The following is a 15,931-nucleotide window of genomic DNA, read 5'->3' on the forward strand; positions in this document are numbered from 1 at the left end:
GGCACACTAGTGTGCCGCGGAACAGTGGTTGAAAAACACTGGTCTACTGGACATCCATGATGTGAATGTACTGCTCCTCCACATCCCAACGGTTCTCTGTTGGACTGAGATCTGGAATCTGTGGAGGATAGAGTAAAGTCAGCTCACTGCCATGTCTACGTCCTAGTTCACACAGCAAGATGTTTCTACCGATTTTTGTAATGATTTTCCCCTTTCGACAATCTTAAGGACGCCTTGATTATCATATTTCTAATCATAAACATTACTTCCACTAGCACTAAGGCGCTATACCAACATGGTATTTAGCAGAATCTAAAGCTAAAGTGCTACCTGTGTTGTTGTACTTCAGGACATGATTCTTTGGATACAGTTTCTTTATAGTTCCAGTTTTACAGTTGAACATTGCTAACTCCGTTGCTTATTTTCCCAAGCTGAGCACAACGGATCTTCCATCAGAAAGCACTCAGGACATCAGTAGATTTTAAACTGATGTTTTACATCACTCTTTTACAGTGATGTATTCTGGGCACAGAATCAACGTCAGTTTTCAAGAACCTGTGGAGAGGAAACAGAACTGCTGCGTAAACAGTCTTCACCCACTAGAGGTGTGAATATAAACATCTAATCACATTCAGAATTCTTAACAGTCGATTTCCAAAACTTCAGCACAGATCTGGAACTCTCTTCAGCTGAACATTTACAAAACAACCAAGTAAATTAGCACCTTAGAATTTATCCGCAAAAATTAATTCAAGGAAAGCTAAGTGGGCTAAATGTTCTCAAAGTTGGCAAATTGCTAATGCGCTAAATGAAAAATTGGCTCCACTGTTAGTTTCGCTGTTAGCAGAGAGCTCTGTTGTACCCACAGTTTACTGTTGTTAGCCGACAGATGTGTCCCCTCATGTAGTCTTCTGCTGCTGTAGCTCATCTGCTTCAAGCCTTGTGCAGTCAGAGATGGCATTTTCATAACAGGTGAAAATGGTTGTAACAGGTGGTTATTTTAGCTTCTGTTGTGGTTATTTGTCATCTGAAACCATTCTCTTCCGACATCAACAAGACATTTTAATCTAAACAACCGCTCCTGACTGAATATTGTAGACTTTTCAGACCATTCTCTGTCGACCCATCTGATGATTATGTGAAAAAATTTGATTAGATCAACTGTTTCTGAAACACTCAGGCCAGCCTGACTGGCACCAACAGCAACGCTACTGCTACACCTAGAGAGTTGCTGGCAATGGATTGGCTGATTTACTCTTTGTATAAACAAGAAATTGAGAAGTGTACCTAATAAAATGACTGATGAGTGCATATTTTTTGTTTTAAACTGGACTGAATTGTGGTTTGGACTTTGTCTTTATGTGTAAACCTTAAAAACTGACAATGACAATAGGAAGAGCCATGGCTAAACTGAAATTGCAGCCTGTCAGTAAAAAAAACAATGACTCTTAGTCTTCTGATTTCCAGCCGGTGGGTTAATCAAGTCATCTGCAGATTCTAAAATTCCAGTTTCACAAATTAAACTTATTTTTTCACCCTTCAGACTAATGTTTAAAATTAATTGTAGTTTATTCTTTACATTCAGGTGTTATGTTCTATGCTCACCAGATAGGTGTGTGTAACCCATTAGTGGATGTGACTTAGATAACTTTATCTAACTTATTAGCTGCATTTATATTAACCATATAAATGTGCAATTTGACCGGTGCAAACCATGAAGATGACAGCAAGTATTTAGAGCAGGGGTGTCAAACTCATTTTGGTTTAGGGGCCGCATACAGCTTAATCTGATCTGCAGGGGGCCACACAAGATTTCAAATGTGTGGCTTCACACATTTGAAATCTTAAGTGTCAGCTGTTTTAAACAGACATTTGATTAAGTACATTTGATGATGCATAAAATGCATACATATAGAAAAACTTGCATACATAACATGTATGTATGTTAGCATGTACGAGAAATATGAGGTTACCAGGGCCAAAATAAAAAGCTGGTAAAGCATAGAATCGAACTTGTTTACAGAACCTGAAGCTCAGTGCTGCCATCTGCTGTTAGTTCCGCTGCAGTGTTGCATCATGTTGTGTGCGCTGAATAAAACACAGCGCCCCTCGTGGACAGTATAGGAACTGCAGATTTTCAATTAAACGAAGTAGGCTATATGTTTTTTCATGAATAATGATAATGCATTTAGCCCCCGGGCCGGACTAAATCGTTCAGCGGGCCGGTTCCGGCCCGCGGGCCGTACGTTTGACACCCCTGATTTAGAGGATGATGGTGTAGCATTTTTTTTAATGACTTGTTGCGTGACCAAAGTTATTCACAGGTGATTTTAATTGTGATTCTTATTTAATGAAAACACACAATTACGAAATTATGTTTTTTCAATATTAGTGGAATATTGACAAAGTTTTGCACTCATCTGTTATAGAAAGGCAGCTATTGACATGCTCAATCTCTGCCATAGGCACAGACCTGATCTGAACCGGAACTTCAAGCTTTTAGTGTAATTAGCTGTCTGGAACGGTGTTTCCAAATAAACAACGATGTTTTGGTCTGTTTTGACTGTAGACAGGTCACTGTCGTCATAAAGCTGCCATGTGGGAACATTAGCTCATGCTGAAGCTGTGGATCCTCCATGTGACCAGGTGCCGAGATCCTCGCTGGTGCCGGTCCTGATTTGGTCCGAGAGCTTGCTGCAGCTGCACATGGGCCGTGAACATGTGGTCCTGCACAGGGGTATGTTGGCATTCAGCCACGCCATTGTGACTCTGCTTTGTTTCAGAGTCAGCTGTACCAAACCTGTGACCATCTGCTGTAAGGCACATGTACCGTCATGCTGCTCGATGGTTATTGGAAGCCTTTCCAGTGTGCAGATCCCCAGTACTCTGATATCTTCAAACAACTTCATTTGCTGACATTTTTTAGTTGAAAAGGCTAGATAAGAAAATCAGGAAAGTATCACAGAAAATGAGTGCGATGACAAGATGCTTGTTTCACAAGTTTTACAGCCGTGCAGTAGCAGAGTTAAATTATAGACGATAACAGATATGACTCTTCCTCCTGCTCCTGCAACACATGAAATACAATGAGCTGCAGCGACTGCAGTGGGAAATTAGAGCTACAAACAAAAACTGTGCTGCAGTACGTCTGGAGTCATGTGCTACTCCAACACTTCACTGCTGTAGAAAAACACTCATATTTTACCTGGATTATATACAATAATTTACATTGTACCATAGATTAAAATAGATTGAACAGAAGCTCACTCTGAAGGGATTAAAGTCAAACCTCCTTGGGTCTGAATTCTCCCACAGCAGCATTGTGGTTGTTTTGCTCTCTGGAGGTCACACCGGTCTTATCGGTGCACCAACACTTCCGTCCTCCCACAACTATTTTCTGTGGCCCGATAAAACTGTGATGCATTGCCCTTAGTCCTGTTGTTGTAATGTTTCATTGCCAGGGCTTCCTGCCATTGTAGCAGGTTCAAGCTCTGATTTGCGTAATTCTTTAGCTCTCATTGTAGACCCAACTATCTTGCAGGTGCTCGCCTCTTGTTTAGTTTTCTCTGAGTGTGAGCAATAAGGAAAGAAAAGTGAGTGACTGTTGACGCTTGGTTGAAAACAACCTCTAGGCCCGTATCAGAAATCCTCTGAGGAGTTAGAGGATAGGAGCGACACTGCAGCCGTATAATCTCCAGCTCTCTGTGTCTCCATGGGGAGCAGTGCTCCTACCACCACTTCCTTCATGGCTACAGTACTCAGGCTGTTACATAAGCTTCAGTTTGTGCTGCTGTGTAGTTTTCTCTGGCTGTCTGGGAACAGGCATGTGTTCTGCAGTGCACTGCTGCACAGTGCCCATCCCCCTATTTGTTTGTCCCCCCACTGCCTCCTTTCTTGCCCCCGCCAGCTGTTTGGTGTGGCTCAGGGGTTATGTAAGTGCATCCAGTTTGTGCGAAGCCGACAATTCCACATTGACTTACCAGGTGACCCAGCTTAAGGTCCTTTGCTTTACAAACCATTGCAGCTCACCTGGATGACTGGAGTACGAAAGAGTGTCACTGAAAAATGATATATTAACACATCTATAACTTAAAATATTATAATTTTTTTAGAGTAAAATCACAATCATAGTTTTCATTTTAAACTTGATAATCTTAGCAATGTCAAGAGGGCACCAGGACATCTGGCAATAAAACAATCCAAAGACATTGCATAATTACCATCCGTTGTCTGTATTTCTGTCTCCGGACAGAAATACATGTGCTACCAGCTGCGTATCCAGTTGGTCAACTTGCTGTTGTAAAGTCCAAATATAATGTTTGGTGGTTTACGTATTTCTCTCTTTCCTTTCAGTGCCTTGCTTTTTTCCATTGAATGGAATGTGACCACAAAAGATATCAGCCCGATGTAACCTAGGCCAGGGATCCTCAAATCCAGGCCGGTGTCCTGCAACTTTTACATGTGTCATTGGTTCAGTACGCTTCAATCAAATAACTGAATTACTTCCTCAGTATGCAGCAAAGTTCTCCAGAGTCCTGCTAATAACCTGATTATTTGACGCAGGAATCTGGCCTTTTAGGCCTGGATTTGAGGATCCTTGGCCTAGAGTGTTCTAGAGTTGGCTACATGGACTTGTTGCACCTGACTTTTATGGGTTAAATGATCTCAGCGGTCCTGCTTCAAGTGGAGGAGTTTCAGTACCTTGGAGTCTTGTTCACTAATGTGGGAAAAAAGGAGTGGTAGACGGACAGTCGGATTGGTGGGGTGTCCGCAGTGATGTGGACGCCGTACCGGTCTGTTGTGGTGATGAGAGAGCAGAGGGAAAGGCAAGGCTCTCAGTTTACTGTTTGATCTACGTTCCTACACTTATCTGTGGTCATGAGCGTTGGGCAATGATGGAATGAAATTGCGGACACAAGTGACCAAAATGAGCTTTCTCTGCAGGGTGTCTGGGCTGACCCTCAGAGTTAAGGTGATAAGCCAGTGGGAGTCTCACAGGAAGACCCAGGACACCCTGGAGGGACTATGTTTCTCAGCTGTCTGGAAACGCTTTGGGATTCCACCAGAGGAGCAGGTTCAAGCAGCTGGGGAGAGGGTGTCTGGAGTTCTCTGCTTAGGCTGCTCATATTTTAAAAATGTGGTCATAATGATAACCTGGCAAAACTCTTTATTTTTACCAAGTGAGTTCGAACATCTGAAATATAAAATGTATAGCCTCTACTGGAATTTGGTTATCTATTTTCTTCCTCCATGCTTCATGATAATCTGTTAATCTAAGATAATACTAATAACACTAATAATCTGTGCTCAGCCTGTTAGTATTCAGAAAAAAATGTTTGTTAAATAATTCCAAAAATAAGCCAGACTGCATTCAGTTGAGGCCAACCCAAGCTTTTGCCATTCCAAGTCAAGTGAATCTTTGTTGATGCAGACAGAGCATCTGCACAGTGTATTTTGAGGTTAAGTAATCAGCATTTGCGAAGTAGTACTTGAATCAAAAGCAGTGGTGAATGTATGCAGTAAATATGACGTCCCTATATTCCAAAGTTATTGCCATAGTACTTTTTTTTCCCAAAAAATCTTTGACTTAGCTGGTGATCACATTCCACATTTTATTTTATTGGCTTCGATAAAAATGATGCTGGAGCACATCTACTAAAGACAGTGTATCTTCATATGCCATACCAACAGAGGGCAGACAGCAGGGGTAAAGATTAAATCACATAGGTAGTAAAACATTGTTCCCTTCCCTTTAAACAATCTAAGCCCTGATGGAATGTCATTGCTAGCTGACAGGTTTTGTGCTCTATCTGATTGGACACAGAATTTCCTTCATTCTGTGTCCAATCAGATAGAGCAGAATCAACTGTGAGTCTTACAAAGACACGAGGAAACTAAATATAGCTGAAGAAAGAAAAAGTAAAAAATAAAACTTGTCTCCTAGATACAACACAAAACTGCAGGGCACTAAAATCTAGTAGCCAAGTACTAACTGGAACAAACCCCCTCAAAAATTACCATTTGAGGCTAATGTGTTCATGCAAAGCAGGAAGGGGGAAACTACCTTGACTTTTGAAACATTTGCTTTATAGACGTTTGTGTTTTCTGTTTATCAGTTGTTTAAGTAAGCTCCTGGCTCCTGGTTGGCCTATTTGTGAAGACAAAGATGTAGATGATTTTGTGAAAGAGGCCATGTCCCTTAAGGACTGAGTTTCTGTGTCCCCGCAGGGACAGAGAAGGGTTTCCCTCAGCTCCTGATCCATTTCTAAAACTGACCAATTGGAAATGATGAACCTCCCTGGATATGTTCAAAACAAAATGTCTTTTTTGGTTAATTTTTTAATTTGTTTGTTTTTAATTTAATTTAAATGCAAGACCAATGATGTACTTAGTTTTTATATGTTGTTTTGTTCAGTTTACTGTCCACGTGATCTGATTTGTTCCGTTCTGTGTTAGTGAAAGCAGCCCATCAGGTCATTTACCGATCACAGAATACGTGGGAAACGCCAAAGACGAGCCGGTGAGCTTGAACTTGTCAGCTCTTTTCAGAGATGCTCCTCTTTGTGTTTTCTGATCGCAGCAGGTTATGTGGTGGGCGTGAATAATAGACCTCCTTATTAGTGCCGTCTCTATAGCAACACAGCGTGTTTGCCAGGCAGGTCAGTGTCTGGGAAGTCAATGGGTTCATGTACGTACAGACATCCTGGGAGCTTCAGCAGATTCTAGTGATCTATAGTGTCTGATAAAGATGCAGATACCGCGTCCTCCTTTAGCAGTGGTTATCTAAAACATATAGAGACTGGATCATTTTGTGACCACTGGGTGCCTTTGAACTCAGTTTACTTATGAGTTGAATGGTGAAATTAGACCTTCAGACATTTACTGTAAAGAACTCTATTAAAAAGCATAGAAAATATTTTCCTTCCTACCATAAATGATCATTTATTTTAGTATGTTAGAAACAGAGGCACATCTGTGTGTGTTATATATAAATACTAGGGCTTAGTTGATATGTATCCAGATATCTGGGAAAACAACTACATTTTTATGTATTTTGGCCTCTTTTAATAGAATTAAAAACAATTACTTATAAAAACAAAGTGGAGATTTGAGAAATGGAGATTTAGAATCCCACGCATTACAGTCTGTAACAAATAATTTGCCATTTTATCCACGTACTTGCTTTGAAATAATTCCCAATCAACATCGTTTTGTGTTTTAGTAACTTTATATTTTAATACACTATTTAAAATTGGTTCAATCTATCTCGCCACACAAATTCCTAAGCAGCAAGTTGTATTTGTTTTGAAGCAATCTGATTGGTTGACATAGGTTTTAGCTTTGCACTAGGATGATGTGTTTTTTTTTTTTGACCGTATCAAAATTTGTGTATTTTGCAAAACTGCAATGGAAACACTTGACACATCACGAGTCACCTATCAACAAATGGATATCACTACTGTCGGAAACGACAAAGGTGACAGGAAGTGGTAGGAGGACAATGTTTTTTAATGACTTATTGTGTGATTTTAATAGCATTTCTTGTTTAACAGAAACACAGCAATTGCAAATTTGTATTTTGTTTTTCAACTCTCAACAAATATCAACAAGGTTTTGCGCTCTTTTGTGATGGGAGCGCAGCTTATGTTGGACCCTCCAACTTCTCTTCTCCAGGGTTGCTTTACCAAACTTTATTTCTGCTTGTGCAGAAATGTTTTCTGCACAAGCATTTCTCTGCTCTGTGGTGTTTAAACTGTGCTCTCCTTGTCTTCTACAGAAACCAGCCAACATCCTGGTGATGGGAGAAGGTCCTGAACGAGGCAGAGTTAAAATTGGTAACAATTTTTTGTTTTCATGTCTGTTTGAATACAATGCAGAGACTGTGATATCATCATTGCAGTGGGTCAGTAAGGTTTGTCAGTGTTTAACCCTTCCTTTGGGAGGTTAAATCAGGAGCCCAGATCAGTGTTATATAAGCCATCTGGCAAGAGACTGTTGGAGGGTAATGCTGCAGAACTGGGATCTATTTTTAAACCCTCCCACTAATAGAATGAAGGTGTTGTACCAGTGCAGCCACACTCTGAAGCTTCGCTGCGAGGGAGGATTGCAGCGGACACACTGAGCCCGGCTGAGCTGCAGGGGCAAGCAGATCAGAAGTCAAGAGAAGTGCAATGGGAATAACTTTGTTCTCAGTTAGTTTATACCTTCAGTTTTCTATGTTGATAAAAGAAACTGATCAAATTGACTCGTGTTTCTCGAATTGTACAATTATATTCAAAGCTTTTAAATTAGAGATACACCAATCAGACTTTTTTGGACGCATTGCCAATTTTTGTAGATTTGCTTTGCCCCTTAAAGGGGTAGTACTATGTAAAATCAACTTTTTTGAGCTTTATCTTATGTTATAATCTTATTCCTTTATCAAAAACATACCTGACATTTTGCATTGATTGAGAAATCCTATAATCTCTATGACAACCATTCAACTGTGCAAAATGGTGATTTTTTTTTTTACTTTCTAACCAGCCAGTCCATATAATCATTGACTGAGTAGGGGCCACAAGTATGTCTGTCACAATAACAAATGTAACAAAAGTTATTGTGATAAATTATAATATTGTTGTTTTGAGACCATTTTCAGTTTATGCAATGGCCATAGCATGATGATGCAAGAAAACATTCTCAAAGATCAATAAACTTTCAATTCTAGTGAACATTTAACACTGGAACTGGAAGACATTTTAAATACCCCAAATAAATAAACAAAACAACAGAAAGAGCAAATAAAATGAATTATGAAATCTCTGTAAACAGATTGGCTCTCTCAGATTGGCTAGTTGAGACCAAAGAGGAAAAAAAGTTGAGAGAAAAACAATAAATCATGCAAATGGAATTATTGAATAATCCTAATTTATCATGTGATTAATTGATTTATTACTTATTGCTACAGGACTTACCTGTAGCAATAAGCCACAAGTTCTCAGTGCATATCCTTAAACGGTTCTTTGCAACATTTTAAGGAAGTGTCTCTAAATTTCAAAGTTCTTCTAATAGGCAGAGGTTATGTTGGACATCTGCACCGTTTTACAGTCTCATTAGTGTGTCTGAAACATTTCTAGAGGGCTTTAGAAGAATGTCACATGTGAGAATCACAGCCTCCTTCACTCATGTCACCGTCACATAATTCCTTTGTTTGATCAGCACATCTTGTCTTTTCTGTGAACACCACACAGCTGACATGGGGTTTGCCAGACTCTTCAACTCTCCCCTGAAGCCCCTGGCGGACCTCGACCCCGTGGTGGTGACCTTCTGGTACCGGGCCCCTGAGTTGCTCCTTGGGGCCCGGCACTACACCAAAGCTATCGGTGAGTGTGATTCATCCCACCATTGAGATATGAAACAGGCAGGCATTTGGTGGTTTATGTTGAGTCACTCTGGGGCATAAACAGGCGAGCTGCTGAAGGGGTATCCATTAACCACTGACTTGAAAGGGGTGAATATTTCTGCAATCACTTAATTTATGTTACGTATCTGTATTTTACTGTCATTATATTGTAGAAATCAGTAAAACGTAAAAGGGGCTGAATTCTTTGTATAAATTAAAAGACAAATTAGTTGGATCTTTAAGTAGAACTCCACCTCTTTTCTCATTAACACAGTTTTTTTTTTTTTGCTGAATTGAGAGATTCTTGTAGCATTTGAACCTTCTGCTGAGACGTAAAAAGAGATTTTACTGAGAAACTGAAAATTGCTTTGGAAGAATCTTCACCTTTTATCAGATTCTTCTAAAATTTGATGTTAATCTTGATCTTATCGCCACCTACTGACAAAGATATCCATTGTTTCAGTAGGTTGGATTTGAAGACTCTGGATAAATAAAATAGATTTTTAGATTCAGAATTCAGTCATCTTCATTAATGTTCCAGTGGGTAATTAATTTTTCAGCAAAATAGCAACACACCAACAATTAATATTTAACTGCAGGGCGTGGCACTAACATTCCACTACTGTAACCAGTGGTCATTAAAAACACAAAACTTGACAATCAAGTTCTGGTAAGACTGAAAAGTTGAACAGTAAATAAACCAATAAATACAACATAAGCAACATTTAAAATCCCTCACACACCATTTTGCCAAGGAATACTTAGCAATTATTTTCATTATTTTAATCTCCTTCCTTCATCCACTTGATTCAAAGTTCTAATCAAAACAACACTGATTTAAAAACTGTGTGTGTGTTACATCAGACATTTGGGCAATTGGCTGCATCTTTGCGGAGCTGCTAACGTCGGAGCCCATCTTCCACTGTCGCCAGGAGGACATCAAGACCAGCAACCCTTTCCACCATGACCAGCTGGACAGGATATTCAGTGTGATGGGTTTCCCTGCAGGTCTGCATCCAGAACCCCCAACCACAGCTTCAAACAAACCACCCCGTTGCTGTTGAGTTAGTTACATTAGCTTTCATTGTGTACTTTAAGCTGTGTGTTAAAACGGCAACACAAATACACAGACACAAATGTTGGAGGAATTTGCTAATTTGACCAGTTTTAGCCCTAAAGCAGCTACATGTTTGCTCTGTGTGCAGATAAAGACTGGGAGGACATCAGAAAGATGCCAGAGTATCCCACGCTGCAGAAGGATTTCAGGAGGACAACGTGAGTGAACCTTTATTTCATTTAGAATTTTATTTCATTTCCCTCTGGGACCAATAAAGTATTTTTGAATTTGAATTTGATGAAGAGGTTCTGAGTTCATGATGATGTCTGATAATCTAAAGTACCAGATATGGCATCATTTGTTTTCATCCTAACAGGTATGCAAACAGCAGCCTCATCAAGTACATGGAGAAACACAAAGTGAAGCCTGACAGCAAGGTTTTCCTCTTGGTAACTAACACACACACACACACACACACACACACACACACACACGCACACAATATATCTTTCTGTCTTCGCATGTCATTGACATTAGTTAGTTTTTAATTTATTTCCATAGCCTAACTCAAAAACAGTACTTGCTTGTATGGGGCCTGGGCATCGGGCCCCATAAGGAGCAGTTGCTCCTCACAACGTAGTATTTATTTTTTACTCAACTCTTGTCTTTAAAATATCGAAAAAGTTCTATGTTATATAATCACTTCTTTGCAGAAAAAAAAATCAAGTAAATCATTAGCATTTTTTAAAAATAAATATCTGATATTAATTTCTGCAGTACGTAATAAAGAATGAGCAGTAGTTATATCTGCAGACTCCTGTGTCTCTCTTCCGGGCTTTTTAACCAAACGGCCAGACAGAGAGTTGAAGAGGAGCGGCAAAAGCAAATGAGACACATTAGCAGAGTTAGACAACAACTGATGATGTCATACAGGATGATACTGTGGAATATTGTCTCTGTTGGCTGGATATTGACCTGTCAGTAGATCATAGAAGTCATGAGAGTGTCATACAGCAGCATTCTTCAGTCAGAGGCCTCATTAGATTCATGGTGAGACTGACTGCTACTGGAGCTCCTTCCTGCCCACAGCATCACCATCCACAATGACTCTTTGAAGATACTTGGATGATGTAAGACACAACATTTAGTTTCTCTTTGGGATAAATTAAAGTATTTTTTAAATTTAATTGAATAATTCAATTAAATGAAAAATAATGAAATTCTTGACCATGATGAGCGTTTCTATGTGAATTTGCCCAGCCTCACATTTTCACCATGTTGGACATTTAAAACATTTAAAATGTCATGACAACAATGAAGGGATCCTTCCTTTACAGAAATATTTGCGCCTGAATTCAGTCATTTCAGAGTAGAGCCAGCAAGGTTTTGCCCCCAGCGCTGTGGTTCAATGAGAATCATGGCTGTGTTTTTAATTTTAAGTTGTTTTTTTCTGTATTATATAAAAAATGAAGGAATAGTGACAGTGGGGTCTAAATTTGTTTATTTAATGAAGGAATAGTGACAGTGGGGTCTAAATTTGTTTATTTAATCAAAGAATAGTGGCAGTGGGGTCTAAATCTGTTTATTTAATGAAGGAATAGTGGCAGAGGGGTCTAAAACTGATTATTTAATGCAACACTTTCTGCTCTCTGCCCCCCAGCTCCAAAAGCTCCTCACCATGGACCCCACCAAGCGAATCACGTCGGAGCAGGCTCTGCAGGACGCCTACTTCCTGGAGGAGCCTTTACCAACCACAGAGTGAGCCCAAGAAAACTTGTTCCTCAAGACCTTTAGTAGTGGGGGGGAGGTTCCCTCTTTCCCTTTCATCATGTCTTCCTGTTGTTAATCCTGTGTTGCCACTGTGCGCTGGTGCAGAAATGCTTTATGTGAGGACCTGATGTGTTTTTCTCCAGTGTGTTTGCTGGCTGTCAGATCCCCTACCCAAAGCGAGAGTTTCTTAACGAAGATGAACCTGAAGAGAAAACAGATAAGGTGATTTATTCTCAACTGTTTGCTGTTCTTGTACTCCATGATCCATTCAGATATGTTTCACTGATGTGGGATTTACCTGCTTTAGATTCACCATTAAGGCTTCTGGTGAATGGACAGGCAAAACAAAAAACCTGACTTGCATCGAAAAAAATGCATCGAAGAAATAAATGAATTAATAAATGGACATCAAATAATTACATGCAGACAAAATTATACCAATAACACAAACAGTCATTTCCCTAATTCTTCAAAAGGTTCAGTCTTTTCCCACTAACTGTGGTGGTAGTTCAGAAGTTTTTTTTTTTTTTTTTTTTACTTTAGTTAAGTTTTTGGCACAAACAAATAAAAATAAATATTTAGGATTCAATTAATAGTTGAGTTTTACATTAATTACAAATTAGCTTGTCCAGAAATTCACCAATCATGTGGCGCAACAAACATGATGTCATTCACTAAAATACATTCAGTACTGTTAGAATAAACCGAAAATAAGCCCAGATTTTATAAGCACTTCACTAACAATGCTACGAGCATTAGCTTTTCAATAGATAAATAAAAATAAATCAAAATAAATAAATAGGCCAATGGCAGTTTAACTTAATTAACCAAGAATAATCAGTAGTCCCATTTCAAGATCTTAAACACTTTTACACACAAACTTATCAAAAATAACCAAACTCTACTATTGAACGACTGTGGAAGTGTTAAAATAAAGGAAACCTGAAAACAAATCTTAGTGGAAAAATTAACAACACTTGACAAAACAATCCAAACAGTCTGAATGTCAAGCAGCTCACCGCTGAGTTTGGTAACACCATGTCAAGTTTTCATCCAGTTCTGGGACATAAAAGGTAAACAGCTTCATCCAGCCATGCACAGCCAGAACGGTTATAACAGCGCCTCCGGTGGCTGGAGGAATGAACAGGTTTTAGACTTGGTGAAGTTGGATAAAAATTTTTGCAGTTATTTTTTTGTTACATTTTTGTCCTCTTGTTGGGCTCTGGTGACCCCCAGAGGGGATACGCCCCACATTTTGAAAAGCCAGTTATTAAAGGTATTATTAATCAAAAACAGCTCTAAACAATTAGGTTCTAGTCTTGATTTATAGAATTCAGTGTTTCAGCAGTACAGACTTTTCTGACACTGGTTGACAGCGTTGAGTTGAGAACATGATGCTTCTCTCTTATTTTGAAATGTTCAGAATCCCAGGATAGTAATATTGTAACGTCCTGCATTGAGGCTAAGAAAATGTCATATTGTTGATTTTAATAAAACAACAACAAAAAAAGTCAGTCTGTGATAAGTTATAAACTCAAGATTTCCCAAAGAATCATCTCTGATATGAAGATCAGTAATTTATGGATTTGTCCAACATAATTCTGGCTTCTTTAAACCAAAATAAGGCATCAGAATGTTGGTTAATATCCACAGGATTCCCAGTCACTTTGATTCTGGAGTCTTTGGGACATTCGGCAGTTTGATCCCTTCACAGCCTTGTGCATATATTTCAAAGTACCAGATGTGTGTGGAGACTTCCACATTCTTGCTGTAAAAAGCACAGATTTGGTTTCTTACACACTGTGACAGTGGAATGGATTGTGAGAAATCTGGAGCCTGTTAGAATCTGCAGTCTCTCCTCTTGCCTTTCAGTTATTTTTACAGTGTAATATATCACTGAAAGGGTTCAGCTGTGACTTTGCCAAAGGCAGGAATGCACCGTCCATGCAGTGACAGACCGCAGCAGGAGGTGGAGGTCATTGTACTGCGAGCAGCTGAAAGGTCCAGCTCTCATCAAAGATGGTTGTTGGGTTAAGGAAACATTTCTCTGATGTGGAATCAGAAGGATTTTCCATCTGATGTACTGATAAAGGAAAAAAGGACTGGAGGTTAGAGAAGTGTGTTAGCAATGCAGAGGCAGGAAGACATCAAGTGTGATTAGGGATGTACGCCATATCAGCACTAATATCTGTGTCGTCTGATATTAGTCATTTTTTAATATATCGTATCAGGCTGATAAATAAAACTGGGCCGATCTGTAGCACCCCTCCGGCACAGGGATGCTACAGTCAGAATATCAGGTGTGTTTTTGAAGATTTTTTTGATGTTTATTTCCATCTTGTTTGTTTCTGGAGGTTGGTCATACGGTATTTGTTTAGCCATGTGATAGTGGCAGTGATGCAACAAAGGATTGTGGGAGTTTAACTGAAGCAGAGAAGCAGTGGGGAAGTGTGTTTGTTTTTTTTCTTTGTTTATCCAGTGATTACACCAAGTTGTTCATATTCCTTACACATTACATAACTTTTCATATCTTTTTAAAATATGTATCATAAGAATTGAGAGCAGAGAAAACACAAGAACAGAGGAAAAAATGAGTTGAATGTTAGGGGCTAAGATATTTTACCTATCTGTGGTTGTTTATTTCAAGGTGTCAAATGGGTGGTGAAATATTTATTATATATTTCATTTAGGTATAAAAAATAATAGCAAAAAGGCCATAACAGTAATAAATATACTGGATATCAGTACTGACCCAAATGTTCATATCATTGCTTCTGTATCTGTGATCATAGAGAAATAACTACTGCTGCCCTCCAATCTGGAAAAGATTAGAATTTTTTTCCAAACACTTCAAAGGTCGTCATTCTGCAGTGGGAACAAAATTATTCACAAGTAAAAAACATTTCAGACGGTTTTCCCTGCAGAACATTTTATTATCTCAGGGAAGAAGGGGGCCGCAGGTGCGAGACAGAAAGTTAAAAATAGAGAGGCAACAAGGAGGTCCGCCGGGAGTCAGGAACCAGAATATCTCATGGTCCAGTTTTCTGAGGCCTCCCTCATGTTCACCTCTTGCTGCAGAACCAGACCCAGCAGCACCAGCAGACGACGGGCCAGACCCAGGGCCAGACCCAACAGCAGGCGGCGGCCCAGCAGGCCCCTTCCCAGCAGAACTCGGCTCAGACCAACGGCACCACAGGGACCACAGGGGCTGCCGGTGGAGGCGGCATGCAGCATGTGCAGGACCAGGGCCCGCCCAACAAGAAGCCTCGAATCGGGCCCTCTGGGGCCTCCTCCGGCACAGGGGTGCTACAGTCAGAATATCAGGTGTGTTTTTGAAGATTTTTTTTGAGAAAAAAAAAAAAAAAAAAAAAAAGCATCAGCTGGCTCCTGCAATCAGGACGTTTTATGCTTTACTGACACGTATTCACTGATTGGCCAGTTAGAAACAACGAAGCTAAGCTAGTTTTTGTTTACGGTGTCTAAACACTCACAGACGGCACTGACAACCAACTGTTAATGTTTTTGCTAAACAGAATCACGAAAACTGAAATAAGAAAACATTTTTGTTAAGTGAAATAAATAAAAATAATAACTAATGGGGCAAAACTATAACCAATGTTATAGTATAATGTTGTTTAATAATGTTGTTTATAAAACTAAAATTATATATATACATCTATCTATCTATCTATCTATCTATCTATCTATATATATATATA

The 15,931-nt window shown here is 39.4% G+C and overlaps 1 protein-coding gene across 1 annotated transcript in view; it reads left to right on the top strand.

The window, feature by feature from the left end:
* Positions 1-15,931, top strand: part of cdk19 (cyclin dependent kinase 19) — a 74,480-nt gene that overhangs the window by 47,519 nt on the left and 11,030 nt on the right. Inside the window, exons 5-12 of the mRNA XM_015042857.1 lie at positions 7,778-7,835; positions 9,234-9,365; positions 10,250-10,393; positions 10,591-10,660; positions 10,819-10,891; positions 12,103-12,200; positions 12,356-12,434; positions 15,291-15,536. Coding sequence (XP_014898343.1) covers positions 7,778-7,835; positions 9,234-9,365; positions 10,250-10,393; positions 10,591-10,660; positions 10,819-10,891; positions 12,103-12,200; positions 12,356-12,434; positions 15,291-15,536 — 900 coding nt within the window. The remainder of the gene's footprint in view (positions 1-7,777; positions 7,836-9,233; positions 9,366-10,249; positions 10,394-10,590; positions 10,661-10,818; positions 10,892-12,102; positions 12,201-12,355; positions 12,435-15,290; positions 15,537-15,931) is intronic.

This window comes from Poecilia latipinna, unplaced genomic scaffold, assembly GCF_001443285.1.
Source record: "Poecilia latipinna isolate Pla-1442-1.1 unplaced genomic scaffold, P_latipinna-1.0 Scaffold604, whole genome shotgun sequence".
Classification (NCBI taxonomy): Eukaryota; Metazoa; Chordata; class Actinopteri; order Cyprinodontiformes; family Poeciliidae; genus Poecilia; species Poecilia latipinna.